Source organism: Dreissena polymorpha, unplaced genomic scaffold (genome assembly GCF_020536995.1).
Source record: "Dreissena polymorpha isolate Duluth1 unplaced genomic scaffold, UMN_Dpol_1.0 chrUn016, whole genome shotgun sequence".
Taxonomy (NCBI): Eukaryota; Metazoa; Mollusca; class Bivalvia; order Myida; family Dreissenidae; genus Dreissena; species Dreissena polymorpha.
The window spans coordinates 270,218-290,841 of NW_026273330.1; the positions used below are offsets into that span (position 1 = coordinate 270,218).

At 34.8% G+C, this 20,624-nt stretch overlaps 1 protein-coding gene and 1 pseudogene across 1 annotated transcript; one reads left to right on the forward strand and one right to left on the reverse strand.

The window, feature by feature from the left end:
- Positions 1 to 1,678: 1,678 nt before the first annotated feature.
- Positions 1,679 to 9,691, reverse strand: LOC127863559 (EF-hand domain-containing protein 1-like; annotated as a pseudogene).
- A 6,068-nt stretch (positions 9,692 to 15,759) lies between these two features.
- Positions 15,760 to 19,265, forward strand: LOC127863568 (uncharacterized). Its single transcript, XM_052403130.1, has 3 exons — positions 15,760 to 15,970; positions 16,159 to 16,283; positions 17,323 to 19,265. The coding sequence occupies exons 2-3, from the start codon at positions 16,179 to 16,181 to the stop codon at positions 18,196 to 18,198; spliced, it is 981 nt and encodes a 326-aa protein (XP_052259090.1). The 5' UTR covers positions 15,760 to 15,970; positions 16,159 to 16,178; the 3' UTR covers positions 18,199 to 19,265.
- The last annotated feature ends 1,359 nt before the right edge of the window (positions 19,266 to 20,624 follow it).

Sequence of the window (20,624 nt, forward strand, 5' to 3'; positions counted from 1 at the left end):
TCGAAGGATTTGAGCTATATTAAGAACTGTCGGAACGGTTTCTTTATACTGGTACCCAGCCTAGTTTTCCCGCTACACGTTTCAACGGTTTTTGCAGGCAAAACGGTTAAGATTTCGCCTATATGTATAGCTGTATACAGCTACTCCAGTTCGATTGTGAGTCGGACAGTATTGATATTGAGTCGGACAGTGAGATATGTCAGTGTAAATGACCTAATATTTTATGTTTTATACTATTAAAAAAATAAGTCAATAATGCAAATTATAATCTGTTCTATTGATGTCTGTCAATATTTGGTCTATATTGAAATGAATTAATCTAATGATTATACTTGTATGTAAAACTACTTATACTATTATGTTATCGACCAGTGGTTGCTACACGCGCTTGAGAGCTCAGCGACCCGGGTTTGATCTCTGCTCCCTGTGTATACCAGTTCGATTGGTGGTCGCCATACTACACCAGCATGCTATGATAAATTAATTTTCCCACTATTTAAGAGTATCGGGTTTATATTGGGTAACTATATAGTTACGATGCCTTGCTAAATACACTACGCCTGTGGATATGAACGTCTATGAAGCCCCAGAGGTATGTTTTCAAGCTAAAGACAATTACAATTAACAGCTTAATTTCTAATTCGTATTTATGAGTAATCAGTTACAAAGCCACTAAAACATGTATGTACGCGACTTTTTTCTGTTAGCGCATTACATGTCATGGCCGTGTGCCTGTTTTCTGCAGTTTCTTCAGTGCTTCGGAATGAGACTTTAGTGTTCCGAGCTTTCAGCTTTCTCCACCATATATCTTCTAAGGAGCCTGTTCTTAATATTAAACCCTAGATTCTAGAGAGCGTGTTCTAAAGACTAAACGCTAGATTATTGAGAGCTCGTTTTAAAGATTAAACCCTAAATGCTAGGGAGCCTGTTCTAAAGACTAAACCCTAGATTATTGAGAGCTCGTTTTAAAGATTAAACCCTAAATGCTAGGGAGCCTGTTCTAAAGTCTAAACCCTAGATTCTAGAGAGCCTTTTCTAAATATTAAACTCATGGGTTCTAGAGAGCATGTTCTAAAGATTGTTAACTGAAATTCATGATCTTTGACCTTGAATTGATGACCTTTACCTTTGACCATTCAGCATGGAGGTAGATTTCGACACAGTGTCTTGTGATGGGAAATTATAACTGGATGTTATATAAAAATACACCAAGGAATGGAAAGTTACAGAACAGAAATGAAATCTAGATGCCCGGCACACACCAACCAACCCACAGACTCAAACGCATGTTGCAACAACTATATGCGCTCCTTCCATGGTATACACATGGCGCATTAATGAAGCAAAATTTAGCTTAGTATAAAAACCCTTGCTCATGCAGGATGTCATATCAGAAGAAACAATGCATGCAAGTTTTTACGACGTTCGTTGAAAAGTGTAGGAGTACTAAGACAGAGTTTGTATCTATGGACTGACATACTTACAGACGGATATCTAAGGTAAATCCAGTATAATAATTATTTTTTTGTAATTTAAAACCAGTCACACTTAATCTTTTTCTCATTTAATATCACAGAATATCATAAAATTTTATAAATAATATTTTAGTGAAAAACATTCAACTCACAATATTTAAAGCAAAAAAATAACGTATAAATATGTAATTGTTGCTGTATAGTATCACATTTACTTGTTTTTAAAATAACCTGTAGTTACTATGGTAATAATATTATATATTCTGAAAAAAAGTTTCAAGCACATTTGTTTAGGTATGCATGTGTTCTTTACATGTTCGTTTAGTGGATCAAGTTATATAAAATCCCACTAATTTGAATAGTCATACATACCGTTACTTATATGTATATTACATACAAACATGTTTTTCAATCACGACATGCTTCATAGCTACATTAAATGCACCAGCACTCACAACGTAACAAATATTGGTTTTAAATTATCTTATATTATTTTGAAATAAAGCACATTCAAAATATACAAGTACACACAACTTTATGGTCCTTTTTATACCGATGCGAGACAAATATTTTCATTATCTTTTGAAATTAACAAAGCAAATAAAATAAAATTTAAAAAAAAACAAAAAAGTCATGTATGGAGACACACAGTCCCAGAATATAATGCAATGAAACAACAAATGCATCTGGCAGTAATGTTGCAAATCAAAGTCCCCAAATTAAGTTATTTTACCATTTAACAGGATTTCTTTATGCATTGCAATGTAAGGTTTAGAGTTAAAGTTTGTTTAATTAAAACCCCAGTACAAATAAATAACATTTTGTCTAATTGGTTTTGTATTGAAGCTTCACAAAGCTTTAATAATCTTCAATAATAAAACAACCAGATCAGCTTTTCTTTTATATCAAGCATACATTTTAATACATATTCTGAGGAAAAAACATTACTTGTAATTTGTAAAATTAAAAAGTCTTTTCAAGGGAGACGATTCATGAACTTTCCACAAATCTTCTAAAATTATCCAGTCTTATCTTCCCTTCAGGGTTGTCTATGCATTCTGCAACAAGCTGAAAGGAAAACAAAAAAATGCATCATCCCATAATACCTTTATATCTCAATGTAAAGATTTGGCGAGGCAGTTCTGCTCTTTGGATGTTTTGTCCCTCTGTCACCATAATTATATTGATAACTTTGGTAAACTGGTGAATATTGATTGTAATAAATGTTTTTAACATGAGTATGTCAATAAAAGCCCTAATTTTCTTTTCACTTTGTGGAGTTGAAATAAAGTTATTGTAAGGTGTCCTGTAACAAACTTAAATGTCTTTCCCGTTTTCATGACATGTCTAGATTTGGCCTAAAAGTTGGCATGAGTGATAATACCTTTTTTCCAACTTAAAGCCAATAGTACTATAATTCCCAAGTTCACAGGTCATATATGTTACATTCACATAATGGTGTAAACCTGATGCTGGGTTCAAGAAATGCACGATGGAAGCCATGTCAATATTAATTCATTGGCCCATTTGATTCAATGCAAGTCCAAAATTAGGTCAAAGTCAAATGTGGTTTTGTGAGATGTTTGTTTGCCAAGAGTTAAACGGAAGTTTCGAAGCTGTTAAGAAAGAAGTTTTGAAGTTAAGAAACGCTCAATTTAGGTTTACCAATAATTGTCTTCCTCCTAAATAAGTCCAAAAGTAGGTCATTCTCAAAGTCAAAATGTGGTCAGGTGATGTGGGTGTATTGACAGTGTTCATAGATTATATTCATGTAAGTATTAAGCTTTTGTAGCAAGTAGTATTGAGATTAGACAAAATGCGTCACTTTGAAATTAACAATGAAAGATATAAATGAATTCATGGTGATTTGGCTGCCTTGATAGTGTTCAAGGACATCATCAATCTTGATAGTGATGAAGGACATCATCAGTCTTAATAGTGTTTAAGGACATCATCAATCTTAATGGTGTTCAAGGACATCATCAATCTTGATAGTGTTCAAGGACATAATCAATCTTGATAGTGTTCAAGGACATCATCAGTCTTGATAGTGTTTAAGGACATCATCAGTCTTAAAAGTATTCAAGGACATCATCAGTCTTGATAGTGTTCAAGGACATCATCAATCTTGATAGTGTTCAAGGACATCATCAATTCAAGTATAGAAGCTTTGTAGGAAGCATTATTAGTCTTATATGAAACAAGTAAAATTGGACTATCCTCATACAAACAAACGGAGGAATGAGAAGTCTGTAAATGACTGGGACATAGAAAACTATGGAACTACATACAGCATTAATGACATCATCATCCGCAGGCAGCTGTAGACGTCGGCACAGACCCCGCATGTTCAGTGCGTCAATGGCGCCAGTCCTGTTGCTGTTGTAGCGCAAAAACATCTCGTTGACTCGCGTTTTGTCTGTGATCGCGATTTTCTTCAGCTGAGCACGAACTTGTTGCACTAAGGTGGCTAGGTCTCCCTCACTGTAAAACGAATTTTAAATATTTTTTATTCAAAAAATGTTAACGTATTTTTAAAGAATTTAGCTTGGAAATGATTGAAAGTTTAGTACAAAGTGGAAAGAATTTTATTAAGTGCCATTAATAAATTTAACAATATCATAGCAAACAATAGCCCTACTTATTGCAAGGGGGCATAATAATTCTAACTATTTTAACAATCTACAGTTCTGATTTATAGTTTTAAAGTAACCAGTTTTGATTAAACCCAATTCAAAATGAAAAGTTGCAAAACATGTTTAACACATTATTATTGCAACACATTAATACCATAAATAATTTTAAAGCACACATTATTTTTCAAACTTTCTTTAAAAAACCCTCTCTTTTCGCAAATCCCATTTTCTTCACAAAATATTCTAAAACATTAATATTACTCTGTTCGACCCTTAAATATTTAATACTACAGGAAAACTAAATAAAAACACATTTAAATTCGTGTTAACTTACGTTCTCTTCACTTTCATTGGTGCGCCTTTCACTGTTTCACGCATGAGTGATCCCTCAGCTAACCTCTGTCTGAAGGACTCAACAGTGCTGCCTGGTAAAAGTAATCAAACATTTCCGATATATATTTAAGCCTCGCTCTGGGAAAACAGGGCTTAATGCATGTGAGTAAAGTGTCGTCCCTGATTAGCCTGTGCAATATGCACTGGCTAATACGTAGCCTGACTTTTTGCACATGCATTCAACTCTGTTTATACAGAGCCAGGCTCATATAAATAATAGAACACATAACATTGAGTCATCCGTTAAAATGATGATTAATATTGCTACACTTCGAACAAATTAATCTGTGCATAATACTATCAACAAGCTACTTTTATTGCCAATACTTGATTCAATTTGCATAGGTGCAGTGGATATGTCTGCCCAGCAATCAAAAGTTCGGTATTTTAAACTAGCCCTAGCCTTTTCATGCAATCAAGCTTGTTTCAACTCAACTAGATAAAGAAATAAATGAACACTGCAATTGAAATGTATAAATTTCGTACAGTATTAAAACATAATTTCTTATTAGGCTGCCATGGCGTAGTGGATATGGTGTCCGCCCAGCAACTGGGAGGTCACAGGTTTGATCTCCACAGTGGTAGCATTCTTTAGATCTCCCTCAAAGACACCTCATACTGGTTCTACTCAAGAAACAGACTCAAGAGCCCATAAATACGCCCTAGGGCTTCGATGGAATCAAGCTAAAATAAAAAGGCTTAAACTAAACAAAAACTTACTTGGGAACTGGTCCGTGTGCTCTTCCATGAACTTGAGGACGTATTCGTCAGCATTGGTAATCACAAACCGATGGCGGAAAACTTCAATCACCACCCCAATGTAGAAATCCTGGGGCCCATAGAAAATGGGCTGGTCAGGTGGGCAGTTGGGTTTCGCAACACGGGTACGTTCCAGGAATTTCCCACCAATGATTCCGGAATTCCTGACGGGGGGCTCGTAGATTGTAATCATGTCGTCAGCTAGTCGATATGCAATGATGAACCTGCGACCCTTGTCCACAGGTCAGACGGAATACTTTAAAAAATTTAGAAAAACAACCTTAGTGCTTCGTTTATAGTGCAATACTTACTTTCCAATATTGAGCTTTCTACAACACCTTTAAACTTGATTCTCGTTCTTGGAAAACTGGAATTAATGCATGTGCGTTATTAGTCGTTCCAGATAAGCAGTCCCCACAGGGACCAAACTCTGGGCTTGTATAGTATTTTTCGTTTAAAGGAAGTCTCTTCTTCGCAAACGTCCAGTTTAGGCAGAAAGTGAAGTGAGAACAATCAAATCTAATTATGTAAATCATATCTCATCATAGAGACAATCAAATCATGTGATACAGCTAATCAAATCATAAAATCAAACCAATCTTGTTGTACTGTCACTGAAATTTTGATGTATGATGAATCAAATACATGGTAAGGTCAATTGAATTATGTCATTTAAATCTCATCGCAAGTAATCAATCAATTCTCCTTATAAGATAATCCATGTAGTGTTGTCAATAAAACCACATAATTAGGTAAATCAAGTATCATTATCATATAAGTGTAACTTCAAGCCAATCTTGTTATAAAGGTTATGCATATTTTGTCACGAGTTTCATTAACCAACAGACAATTATCTCTCTGCCCTCTTGGTTGTCTTTCTTACATTGTGCTTATTCTGTTGTCTGTTGCTTATTTCTTTGTCTGACAAAATAAAGGCCATTAAGCAGTATTTGATTGTCTTATCAGATATTTTTATTGAAAGCTTCAAGTGTTGATTTTTTTTCATTATTGAAATCGGGCTGGCGCCCTTTGGCTTGGAAAAAGTCCCAATGTTTTGAATAAAATTGGGATAATGGTGTTGGTTTGTTTTGGACTTAGGTTCAACTTACAGAGCTGGTTAGGGAAAATAAATAATTAATTATTTGTTATTGACAACTTCAATTGAGAATTTAAGTCAATAATTTGGAAAAACTATATACAGTTTTAGATAGGGAATTTAAAAGAAAAAACACTGGGCTGGGGGAGGTCAACTACCATCTTGGGCAGATCTTTCAGCTTCTGTTTCACATCCACAGTCTGGAACTCTGTGACGCAAAATGTGTGGTAGTTAAAACTCTTTGTGAATTTGTCGCAGTCGTAGATTAGGAAGCGACGACCATAGACCATGACGGTGTCACCCACGCGGAAATCTTTCGGCGTGAAGTACTGCTTTACGACTGTCGGGAAGGAGGTGTCTACATTGTACCTGCATATAGTAAATTACATATGAATCTTGCTCTGTGAAAACTGGGCTTAATAAATGAGCATACGCATATCAGGGATAACAATTTTGCTAAAACAGTTTTTTTGTTAAAAAGATACTTCCTTTTAACGAAACATAGCATAAAAAGGAAAGTGTCTTTCCTGATAAGCCTTTGCAATCCCCACAAGCTAATCTGGTACAACGATTTCCGCTTTTATTATATTTTTATCTTTACAGTATGACTCTTTTAAATGAAAATTCTGTATATGGGAAAAGTGTCGTCCCTGATAACGCTGTGAGGACTGATAGAAAACTGGGCTAATAATGCAAGTGCTGAATGTGTCATCCCAGATAAGCATGAGTAGTCCACAGATGATTTAAGCCCTGTTTTCCCAGAACGGGACTTAATTGTTTTCCTCACATGTACTTACCTGTCCTTGGGCACCTTGTGTCTACCAATCAACACGGGGAAGGACCACGACCGTCATTGGCAGTGTGCACCTCTCGTACCTCAAGAGTGTCATCCACAAGGAAATAATGGAAACGAACCCAAAACAAGGGAAATGATTGAGACGTGAACGCAAATGAGATATTATTAGCAACATAAAAAGTTTTGTTAAGTGAACATGGCCATTTTTGCCCCCCTCTTCACTGCGACAAATCATAACACCTGAATCCATGAAATATCACCCCATGGTATCAACTTATAAAATATGTACAAAAAAGCCCTGGTATATTAATTTATACAAATTATTTTTTTAAAACATGACCACTTTTGTCCCCTGTTCACAGTGACACTGCGGAAAAATGATCTCGCCACAACACCTGCATGGTATAAACTTAAAGAATATGCACACAAAAAAGCCACGATATTTTAGATAACACCTAAATTGGTCCCTCTTAAATATACATGTATAACAAACAGACCCATCTCTCCGAACATGTTATCTCTGTCATTCCAACGCATAAAATATCAAATATACCTAAATTCATGCCTCCTTAATATACATACATGTATAACAAACGGACGCATCTCTCCGAACATGTTTTCCCGGTCATCCCAAACGCAAAAAAGCGGAGCACTTTTCTGTCGAGCTCGAGGAATTGTTTCTGTTTGTTGAAAGATAACGGCGTGGTGAAGGTACTCAGAGCCGCCGCATTCTTGCGACTTTCTATGTAGGGATCAATCGGCAGACCTTCACTCGGTTTTACAATTATACCTTCGCTATCAAGGAAATTCTGATGATCGAAGATTATATATATATATATATATATATATATATATATATATATATATATATATATATATATATATATATATATATATATATATATATATTTATATGAGATCATACAAATTAAGCTATTAATCTTTTATTGATATGCAGTGAAATATAGAAGTCAATTTGTAGAAGTAAAAATATGATCATACGTTTAAGTAAAGGCAAAACAATACATAATTCACTGTGAAAAAATACACTTATATAAAGTATATCTTGCAATACTTTTTCTAAAACCACTTATCACATTTTCATGAAGTAAAGAATTAATAACTAATAATGTGATTGTTACATGCTATTTGTAGGTAGTTTGTATCTTGATTGAAGATACCAAAAACAATAAAACTGAAATTGTAATTCAAAGACCAAATGAGAAAAAACACATTCAAAGATAAAATTATAAATAATTTCAACCCGTTTTAACTTCAATAATACAAAAGTGGCTTTTTTAATGAATATTGCGTGCAGCCAAACTAAAAGACTCATACACATGAAGACTTAATAATTTTCGCTGGTAAATTTGGAAGAAAGATAAATTAACATACAGACATAGTGACTTAAGCTGAAGATTTCAGGGAGAAAGATTCATGAACATGCAGACTAAGTAACTTACACTGGTGATTTCAGGGACAAAGATTGGTTAACATACAAGACTTAGTAACACTTACGCTGGTTAATTTAGGGAGAACGCTAAATAAAATTTAAGACATAGTTACACTTACTTTATGATAACTTATCATACAGACAAAGAAACTAATTTACTTACGCTAGTGAATTTGTCCATGTTTACGATATGGAACACCTTTCCGTAGAAGGTGACATTGACCCCGTTGTTAAGGTCCTTCCAGTGCCAGTGGTCACCCTGGTCATTCTTGGGCAGCCGCTGTCGCTTGATAAGCTTGCCTGAAAAGTACGGCAAAAAAATGAGCACCATGCGGGTAAACCTGGGCGAAATACATCTGCATAAAGTGTGGTTCCAGATTTCCCTTTGCAGTTTGCAAAGGCAAATCAGGGACAACACTTTCTGTCTGGACTGGATTTTGATAAGAGGTCTCCCTTTAAAAAAAGAACATAAATTCATAAAGTGTTGTCCCTGACACAGGCTAATCTGGGATGAAACTTTACCAGGTTTTCCAGGACCTTGGCTCAAATGGTAAAACACTGGTAGCTTCAAAGCAAGATAAGAATTTGTATGTGTATACCGGTGGACACATACATTTAATGTTGGTTATTACACTGCAGTCCTTTTTTAGCAGTGGTTTAGCTTGTCTGAAAAGTATTGCAATAGATAAATTATTTCGAGCAAGCTTGGATATGAAGTCTTTCATTGATAAGAATAAAGACACAAAATTTCCCAAAACCTACACCAAATACTGTTTCTATCTAGGCAAAGGACTCAAGAGAGTTTCAACGATAATACCATAAACACGGAAACTGTTATCCCTGATTAGCCCTACAGGACTGCAGAGGCTAATCTTGGACAAAACTTTATGCATTAAACCAAATTTTCGCAGTGCGATGCTAAACTATATTAGTAAATACCATACCTTGAGGCATGCCGCTGTTTTCTACATGAGGTTCAATAACTGCAATGCTGTCGTCTTCAAGGTAGTAGAAAATATCCTCAGGACGGACTCTGAAATACTCGTCGTTCGACTCATGGACGGTCTGTTTGAAGTAGGCATTTTAGCACAAGACCTGCAACGGTAATTTTGTATTATATAATTTGTATTTATGCTTCACTACATGATTTTGTTTTCTAAAAACATACATGTTCCAATCATGTGAACAAATATGCAGATTCACCGATTTTGATCAAACAAGCATTACCAAAAAATATGGTTTCAGAATTAAGCACTATTAAGTTAAAAAACTGGAGTTCAAATTGTTGGTTGCGGCTGTTATGCTGTCGGTCAAAATAAAAGAAAATTTCGTCAAATTTTTCTAGGGTTAAACAATGATAATGTGATTCGTTCAAATTCACATTGCTCTTAAACAATTTTTTACTGTTGATTTATAATACTAATTTGGGAAAGAAACGTCTTTTCATTTTAAAATTGAACAATTTTCTTGACGTTGTCCGCTGTCGGTCAATAACGTAACCTCCGCTACTTTCGCTCTACCGTGAACATACGGTTATATTACACTAATTCCGAATCCCATAGGGTCCCATTATAAAACTGACAATTTAACAGTATTTTTTTTGCCTTTTCGAAGTATCAATTTTTCCGAACCTGGTATCATTTTTACGATGGAATTGTCCTCTTACATTAATTGCAATAAAAAACATACTGTCTCGCAACTTCTAAGAAAGTAAATCGCTGTCGAATGAACCCACCGTAGAAAAACGTGTTTCGGAATCCTAATTTCGACAAAAGCCCCATACAATAGAAAACACACCCTAAAAAGTTCATCTTTTAAGTTAGCTTCCAATCCAAGGCATCAAAGTACTCCAGACACATACAGGATATTACAAATAACCACAAAAGACATGTCTCACATTGTTAAATGGCTTATATTCAAGAAGAGAAAAGGAACTCTTTAGAAATAGGCACTACTTTCGAATGGACCACGGAGGGATACACATTGATTTAGTGTAATGTAACCATAATAGCAGTGCCTGTGCTATTATTATCCTGTTTAATGTTTTATACCAACACCGTTTGCCAAATACGTCATCGATTGCTGGGTAAACGCTTTAAGATGGAAGAAAACGAAGTTTGTGTCTGTCAAACCTTTTTCCAACGGTTACGTCCGTCACTAACAATGGTAACGTCCGTCATTTAAGCTTATTTTTCTTACTTACTAACTTGCGAAGTCATCTGATATAATGCTGCATATATCATCTAATTTTTATAAACTTATTAATGCGGAGAACGATTATATTGTGTAAACAATGGTAAATTTCACCAACTTAGAAACGCCCGCTACTGTTTGACAGAATTTATGCGTCACAGATGTTATGTTTGACAACATTGTAATACAAACAAGCGTCAAACGTTACTTCCGAATCAAATTTAAAATGAAGACAGTAATGCAGACTTCGTTGGTGGCTTGTTATCATCAGATTGTCATCTTTAATGTTGTTGCACTTAAAATACAAAGTAACAATCATGGGTTTAGAATATTTGGACATATTCCTTCGTTATGTAAAAAGCCCGTTATGTCTTGACAGCTAATTAGGCACTGATTTTAACTTTTTCAAATAATTGCAGACATTCAGACATTCAGACATGTGTTCGTTTAAATATTAATTAGTAAATAATTATGGTCTTATTATGTATCATATTGATCTGTTACTGTGATAGAAATAGGACTTCATTTATTTAAATTTTCCATGTTTACTATGGATACTCGCTGTACCCTAAATCTTTAGTTCAATTTAAAACTAGTAAACTTTGGTATTGCTTAAATGTAGTAATGACATTATCACCAAAAAAACTGAATAATATAATACATCATTTAAACACATTATGTTGTTTCCTAGACCATGCTCATGAATGTGGTGATTTCTTAGTTGGAGGGTGTTGTAGACAGTTAGTGCCTTGACAGAAGTCTCTTTTTTTATAAAGCTCTACTTTTATTTGTCTTTTAAGGTTAAAAAGGAACAAGAAGTTGTGGACATTAAATGCTGTGAAACATTCAGTCCTTGAAACCGATGTCATGAAGAAGACGGCTCCTCCAGACATACTTATGTGTGGAAGAAGGATTCTATGTAAGTTTTCAGGTAAAAATTTATAAACAAAACCCAGTCAACTTGTCCTGTTATAATTATTCTTTGAACAGAAGCAAAATTATCACAATATTTTGTCTTTTTTCGTGTTGTTCTTCAATATTATAGAGCATAAGCAATTACTGGTAGGTGTGTGTTGTGCTTTGCTGTTTATAAAAAGTGACGAACTGACTAGATCAAAGTAGTTTGAGAATACCACTTTCTATGTTTGCTTTCTCATCATTGATACTGAAAAGATACTCCTCAGCATTTCAAACTTGGATAGACAGCACACTTTGTAATATCTTAATTTTGATATTGAAAACTCTTTAATTATTGTGTTTTTTTAAAAGAGAATAGTATATTAAATACTCTAAAATTATTAATTATACTCTTAAATTTTCAGACCTGTGAGACATGGAAGTTACAGAAGTTCGGATTTACAAAGCTATGATTAGTGTTCAATTTAATCAGTGTATACGTATGGAAAATAAAACCATTAGTGCAAACATTGGCTCTATTATCATATTGACCAAAAAGTACCCTTCAAGACACACCAGACACTGACCAAATTCATGATTTAACATTTATAATTGATACATTTTGGAAAACTTGTGAACTTCTGGTTCAAGCAAAAAAAAATACATTAATTAACAAGACTATTGCCGAGCAATAAAAGTCCCCTACCAGCGCCACCATTGTCAGAAATTCCACGAATGTCAGAATACTTTTTTTAATATATGTTGCCATAGCCACCAGAATTTTTGATGTATGAACAAAATGAAATAACGTGCATAATGTCCATATTGTCATCTATCCATGTTCCAAGTTTCATGAAAAAATATTAAGAACTTTTAAAGTTATGGCATGATCAAGAAAAACACCATTTCAGCAGTATATCTAGTCTATTTGTTGCCATAGCAACCATAATTTTTGACGTAAGAACAAAATGAAATGAAGTGCATAACCTCCATATTGTCATCTATCCATATTTCAAGTTTCATGAAAAAATCTTAAGAACTTTAAAAGTTATCGCAGGATCCAGAAAAAAACACCATTTTCAGCAGTATTTTAAGCCTATTTGTTGCCATAGCAACCATACATTTTGACGTAGGAACAAAATGAAATGACGTGGATAATGTCCATATTACCATCTATCCATGTTTCAAGTTTCATGAAAAAATATTAAGAATTTTTAAAGTTATCGCAGGATCCAGATAAAAACACCATTTTAAGCAGTATTACTTGGCTATTTGTTGCCATAGCAACCACAGTTTTTGACGTAAGAACTAAATGAAGTGACCTAAATAATGTCCATATTGCCATCTATCCATGTTCCAAGTTTCATAAAAAAAAATATTAAGAACTTTTAAAGTTATCGCAGGATCCAGAAAAGTGTGATTGACGGACTGACAGACTGACAGACAGACTGAGCGCAAACCGGTAGGTGACTAATAATTGCTTTAAAGCAGGGTATAAAAAGGTTCCCATACATCTTTTTCTGACAGTAGGTCATATTGAAATAATGTTTATCACCAGAAGTTACAAACTTTACTTGCCGTGAATGTTGTAACGTTTTGACCCATACAGTGTTTCCAGGACTGGTAAGTTGGACAAACACCATTAACTTGAGTCAACAGAACATAACAGAACAAGTTTAAAACTGCTAAATAACTTTCAACACAACAATAAGAATTTTAACTGTAACTAGTTACAAACTTGTAATATATACATTTAACTACAACAACAAAACAGGTGACCAAAGGAATGGCATAAGAAATGTCAAGTGTAACGTCCGTCACTTTCCGCAAATGTCAAACATAACGTTCACTTCTACTTGGTAGGAAAATGGCTTGTAAAGTGGCACTATTCCGCTTTATTAAAACACTATGCAAATAAAAGCATACAAACTCCTAAGGAAGGATGATGGTTTAGGTAGGATTCAGTTTTTACCAGCAATGAATATACATGTAATGGAAAAAACGATAACGTCCGTTACTTTAAAATCAGCGAGCTTACTAACGAATTTCCTGGACGAGTTTGATAAAATATGGTATGATATGACAACGAGTGTCAGATCTTTTATTTACCACATGCTTTTAAACTAAATAAAATACATCTTAATTGATCAAACAAATGCTGATAGATCTAAAAGTTGTTAACTATCGTGACGTCAATTTATGTTGACGACGTCATTTCACCAAAAACCAGCCATGCGATAGGTTAGTTATTGATTCTGTAGCCAATGAAAACGCTTAAAAATGTTGTATTACACGTGTGTAATATAAAAATATATGTAATGGTTAAATGACATGGGAAACAAGGTTAAGCATGTGATGAGTCATTTCTACTTTTTTTTTAAACCGAATAGGCTAAATTAGATATTATATTATTATCATAATCGTATTGGACCGTCTAATTATGTCTCACATAATTTTCGTTTTAAGGTTATACACAGTGGTCAATATTAAAACAAGCTAAGCAAATTGCAATAAACACACTGTTTCAGAATGATGGCATCTCAAAGCCATTAGTTAAATAGAAAATTATTCTGGATCATCTGTGACGGTTTTCGATGGCAATGAGTACAACATAAACAATGGTCATGGGATATATCGTTTATCAGTGTAATATTATCAATTCAGCATAGCAGACGATATGTAATAATATCGAAACACACAAATAATTGCATGTGCATTACTTGATACATGTTAAGTCTGATGAGTAAATTCAATATTGAATGTATGTTATAGGCGTTATGTTTTGAAAACAGGTTGAGTATGAAACCCGTGTTGATATGTCGACGTAGCTATCGGCAAATTTGTGTAAAGGGTTCGCGTGAAGGGCTGTAATAATGACGCAGAACAATATATCAAAGATATATAAGGTGTTTATGTTCTGGCGGTCAAGTGGCAAATGCCTACATTAATCACCATTATTATACAGCAATAACAGTAATAGCATTTGTAAAAACATGGCAATATTGTAATCCAATGAATACAATAAATGCAGTCAATACAATACATAAAATACATACAATAAATACAATCAATACCTTACGTTGCATTTAATTAGAACAGATATTATAACAATACAAAGTTTAAAGTTTATAAATTGATTTATCACTAACCTGTAATCATGACGAAGAACAATATATCAAAGATATATAAGGTGTTTATGTTCCGGCGGCCAAGTGGCAAATGCGCGGTTACTTGCGCTTTCCACTTGACAAACGCCGCGAACCAATCATGCGTGTATTAGGCTTAGTGATAAAACTGGTTAGGTTGTTAGCTGAACTGTAGTAACTGTTTGAAAAGAATTCAGGTTAATATTAAAATAGATATATATTGATTTCGTATGATGAGATATTGTAAAGAAATAAGGATTTGTAAATTTACTCTATGACAGATAGACAGACACAAACATAGTATTGCATCGTTGTGTCATGAATCAGGTTCAACACCTAGGGTTTTACCGAATCTAATTATAACACAAGGGGAGTAACCAACCTGTCATCCAATTTACACTGATATAGCTTTTAAGAATTGTGTCTTACTTGTATTTGTTTTTTATTATTATTATTGTATCTAGAGAAAACAAGTATATGCTTGTAGTATTCCGCGTTTCAAACACATGTAGTAATGGTGATAAGTCATTAATTCAATCAACCACAATCGGATCGAACGAATTAATAATAGGTGAAGGATTCAACGTAATCATTCATGCGTTCAATGATTTTGCTATTACTAAAAACTCAAGGTTCAACTACTTTGTTGGATCGCTTTAAAACGATTTTTAGTAAACTAGCCTGGTTAAACCGATTGGGAAACCAACATACTCGCGGCAGGTAAATTCATTTACGCACGTATGTTGGTTTCCCAATCGGTTTAACCAGTCTATTTTTAAACACAATTTTCATTTTTGAAACTATTTGGGTTTTTGGATATCGGCATTAATGCAAACAATACAGCGACCAATGAAATAATGCAGAAACACAAACTTGAAGCGGGGTTTCCATTTTGTACTTTTTGTTGGAGTTTTAGTGACGTATTTTTCTGAAAAAATGTCGTTTCGCGAACGTTCTGATCGGTGAACTATAAAAGGCAGTGATTCACAGGACGTAGCAGTCAACTTCCAAATCAGCGCTTGAACGTTGTGTAATAAAACAGAATCATAACTTGTTTGATTGTGTATAAAAAGAATAGTACTATCTAAAAAGGGAATATACGTTTTGATAAACGTTGGATAAACTAGTAAGTATTAAACGCATTTTTGTTTAAAGTTGTTCTTTGTTATTCCATTGAAAACGTGTTCTATTTATTGTATTCATTTCTATTGAAAACTTCAATCGTTATTGTTAAAATAAATGAAGAAGGAAAGAAAGAAAGACATACCATTATAATAATTGTGAACGCTTTTTATAAATATATTTTCTTTGCAGATAAAGCACGAGAAATAAATATGGGTCGAGACAACTTGTCGATTGTGAGTTTAAACTCTGCCAGACGGGGATTCGAGTCTCTGAATGGAAGACAGAGGACACCTTATCTGGAAAGGATTCTTCAGGTAAGAATTGAAGACGAAAACAATAAAAATGAAGTTAGTAAAGTATATATTTCAAGCGAACATAATTTTTGTATACATATAAAATGGATGTTTTCCGAGAATAAATAACGTTTATCATTTTAAGGGGTTCAAAGGTGTAGTAGAAAGCCATTTTATTGTGTTAAGCTCCTACGATTATGTGTTGTATATGATTTAAAGTTTTAGAAATTCATCTAGCTACTTAAGCGGAATTTCATAGTTTTTATTTTATACCACTAGGGTCACGTTACCAATCAAGCAATTTTCTATAAATACAGGGGGAATAAGCACGGTAGTATCGTGCACTCGCACGACGTTATTCCCAATTGTGTCGTGTTCTTAGAAAACAGGGCAAAATGCTTGTGCGTATAGTGTCATCTCAGATTAGCCTGTGCAGTCTGCACAGGCTAATCCGGGACGACACTTTCCGCAAAAACTGCATTTTCGCTAAGAAGAGACATCATTTAAACGAAAAATTTATAAAAGCGTAAATTGTCCCCCCTGCCTGTGCGGACTGCACAGGCTAATCTGGGATGACAATTTACGCATAAGCATTTTGCCCAGTTTTCTCAGAACACGCCACAATTTAGAAGAGTTATGGGAGTGCGGGACGTTTCGGAAACTGTATTATAAGTTCTTTCGGAATAGTGTTTTGGTTGCATATTTCGAGAGATATAGATTAACCATGCACTTTAAGATAGAAAACTGTTTTGTGCTAATATAATTGAAACGTGTATGCAAATAAAACTAAATTTGTATCTTATAGAATAAACGTTATTGTTAAAAGATTATCACGTGAATTGATATAAAATAAACGCCATACCAATATTGATAAACTGAGATAAGAATATGTTATGAGGAGCATTTTATTATATGATTTTTAGAAACCTGTGATTGATTCTGTGATTAGCCCATTTTTCAAATAAAACTTTTGTAAAAGTATTATTATTTCATTATTGTACCTCCAATATGACATTTTTCCAACAGGTAACTGTAGATACCTTAACTTTCTGTGTTTCAGAGCTCCAACCCAGACATTTGCTTCCTACCAGGCGACGACAAAGCCATCGGGCTGAATGCAGTTGTCGGCTACCAGCAGTTCCTTGTGCCATCAGCTGACGGCACGGTTCTACTATACAACCACAAACGTATGTCGATGAAACAACCTGAGGTGAACATTAACGCCATTGGGCCATTGCCAGGGCTGGACCTCGGCCAGATGGTCTGTCCAGGCGTTGAGGTTTATGCCCTCGAAGAAAATCGAGTGGTGCGGGAGTTCTCAATGATTTCATGGAAGTACACACTGTTTACGGAATGCAGACTGCCTGAAAAGACAACCCTTGCAGAGAGCATAATTATATTTGCCCAGAGACTTGCATGGATGTCGCAGAAGCCGTTGCTGATCGGAGGTGAGATGCCAATTGACCATGGAACATTGCAAAATATCGTCAAAAAGATTTGCCACGACAACCAGGAGTTGTTTCTCGCGGACATAAGTCCCGAAATGAAGGAGATTGGTTACTTGCCAAGTAACATCAAATCCTCACTAAGGAGCCTCCGTCACGTGTTTATGATGAATGTATTCCGCTGCGGAACCAGTTTCACCAAACCACAAGAGATTGTTCAGACATGGAACGCTGGACCTCCAAACGCAGACTGCTTCATCGCATCTAAGGCTCTTGAACTGACTGAGGCAAAGTTACTTGATGTTGAGCCAGTGAGTGCGAGAAAGGTCGAGATGTTAAATCTTGAAAACACATACTGTCAATCAAAGACCGAGACTGAAGTGAAACAACCAACACATCGACCCAGTTGCACAACAACACAACAGGGGTATTACCCAACATCCACAACCATGACGGTTCCAGCACGCCCAGCAAAGCATAGCGGCGGTTAGTGAAGAAGCACCCTTCGACTGGTCGAGTTTAACATTTTGCAGTGTGTCCATATCATAAGATGTCACGGCTTCAAAGCAATTGAACAACATGCATAGAATAAGCGCAACATGCGGCATTGCATCGATGTAGATCAAGCTTGATCGTGTCAATTTGTATGGATAATGAACAGTATCAATATAAGTTGTCTGTTAAGTGTGTCGCAGGCTGAGCAAAATCGTATGAACGTGTGCATCGTGTTACAAATACTTTGAAACCCATGTAATGGCAAAAACCTTTCATTTAATTTATGCAATAACACCGGTATATGTATGGTTTGAACATTTGTATCATACAATGTGTAGAATATTTTTGTGCAATTGATTGAAAGCATTTTATAAATATTTATCAACATAAATGTAGTTTGAAAATTGTAATGGTTTGAAAAATGCGACTTCACAATAGTGTTAAATTCATTTAGCTGGAGTCATCTGCAAAACGTTATCCTTATTTCGTGGACTTTGACAATAATGTTAAGCTATTTTGTTATGTTCCATGGTGACACGGAGAGCGTTAGATAATAGTCCCAAGGGAAATCTGACTAAGGATATTGAGTTGGTAGATTAGTTAGGCAATCAGGTATGCATGCATATAATATGTGTTACTATCGTGATCTATGACAATATTGCAAAGCTATTTGGTTATTTGCACAGGGAAACCGAGAGCATTAACCAGGCGGAGAGCATTAACCAGGCGGGTAATAGTTTCAAGGGTAATATGACTATGGCTATTGAGTTGATACATTGGTAGGGAAATCATGCACTCATGCATATAAAATGTGTTCATAAAGAATGAGTCATGAAAGGCCTGTGCGATAAATCAATCTCATATTTGTGTGAGCGAATAGAATGCCAGTCATGTTGATGATACGTCGATTATTTTAATGAGCTATCAGATGACATGGATAAGAGGTATTGTCAACACCAGGTTGTATGTACATAATTTGATAACAGTGTTACTGTTAAATATTGTTAGACTGATTTATTTATGATTGTTTTATTGGAAATGAAATTATAAAATTTGAAAACTGTTTTTTTTTTTGGTTCTTGTGTCTAAATTGTTATACATATAGAAATAATTTTTGACGCAAATTACCTCATGTATTCTTAATTTAAGAAACTCGCCGAAAACATTTGAGCCCCCGTTTTTGGAAAATGGGGTTTAATGCATGTGCGTAAAGTGTCTTCCCGGATCCGCCTGTGCAGTCCGAACAGGCTAATCAGGGACGACACTGTCCGCCTTAACTTTTTATTTCGCTAAGAAGAGACTTCCTTTTCACTTAAAATACATTAACATCGGAAAGTATCATCCCGCTTTAGCCTGTGCGGACTGCACAGCCTAATCTGGCACGACACTTTAAGCGCATGTATTAAACCCTGTTTTCTAAGAGCGAGGCTTAGTTATATACTTATCAAATGGATTTCATGTAGACAGGTGATAGAGATCTACAACGTTTTCATACCATATTTACGAGTCCCATGAAGATTCTGCAATAGGTAGTTCATTGGCGTGACATGTGATATGCTTGTCATGATTGTCGAATGTATACGTTTACCGCTGTTTGAGCAGCGTTGAAATAAAATTAATAATAAGAAGACTTTATAACAAGCTTTTATTTTTGATTCCTATCCCAGTTAAATTTAAAACAGGCAAAACAATAACACGCGCTAAAGAAGGGTGTGATTAAAGTTTTTGTTTTTAAAAGTTGTTGAGATAAAACATAGCATTATTTGAATGATGAACAGGAAACACACCATTAAAATTATCGATCTAGAAGAGAGTTGAAAAAAACCTCGTCACCCCCTTAACGTGCATGACTCTATAATTATATCCACCTACAATTACAAATCAGCCACTAATAAAAATCAATATATTGATAAATAACTGACTTTAACAGTTTTGTCGAAGGGGATTACATTTCTAATGCATCATGACCGTACCGTTATTTATCCATACAGTGCTAAATGTTCATATAGTGTGTTATCATCATTGAAAGTCTGCTCAAAAGATTATTATTATAGATATTAACGGTACTCAAACAGACTAGTGTGCCTATATAATGACATGCTACAACCCATGTGGCTCGACCTTTCAACAATTGACCAGTCGCCAAATAAGCGATCGCTCCGCCCACTATTTTGTTTACATAAAACGCTTATTCAATTATCATATATATATATATATATATATATATATATATATATATATATATCAAATCAAATGACATCAACATTGACAGGCGTGTTCCTCAACTCCCAAGTAGCGGTCGGTTAGAAAGCGAATATTACCCGTTGTACGACAGCTGTCTGTAATGTATAGTTATCTTATACAATTAAAAGTTGGAGCAGTAGGTATAATAAAACAGCCACCATGCTTCCATATGCTCAAT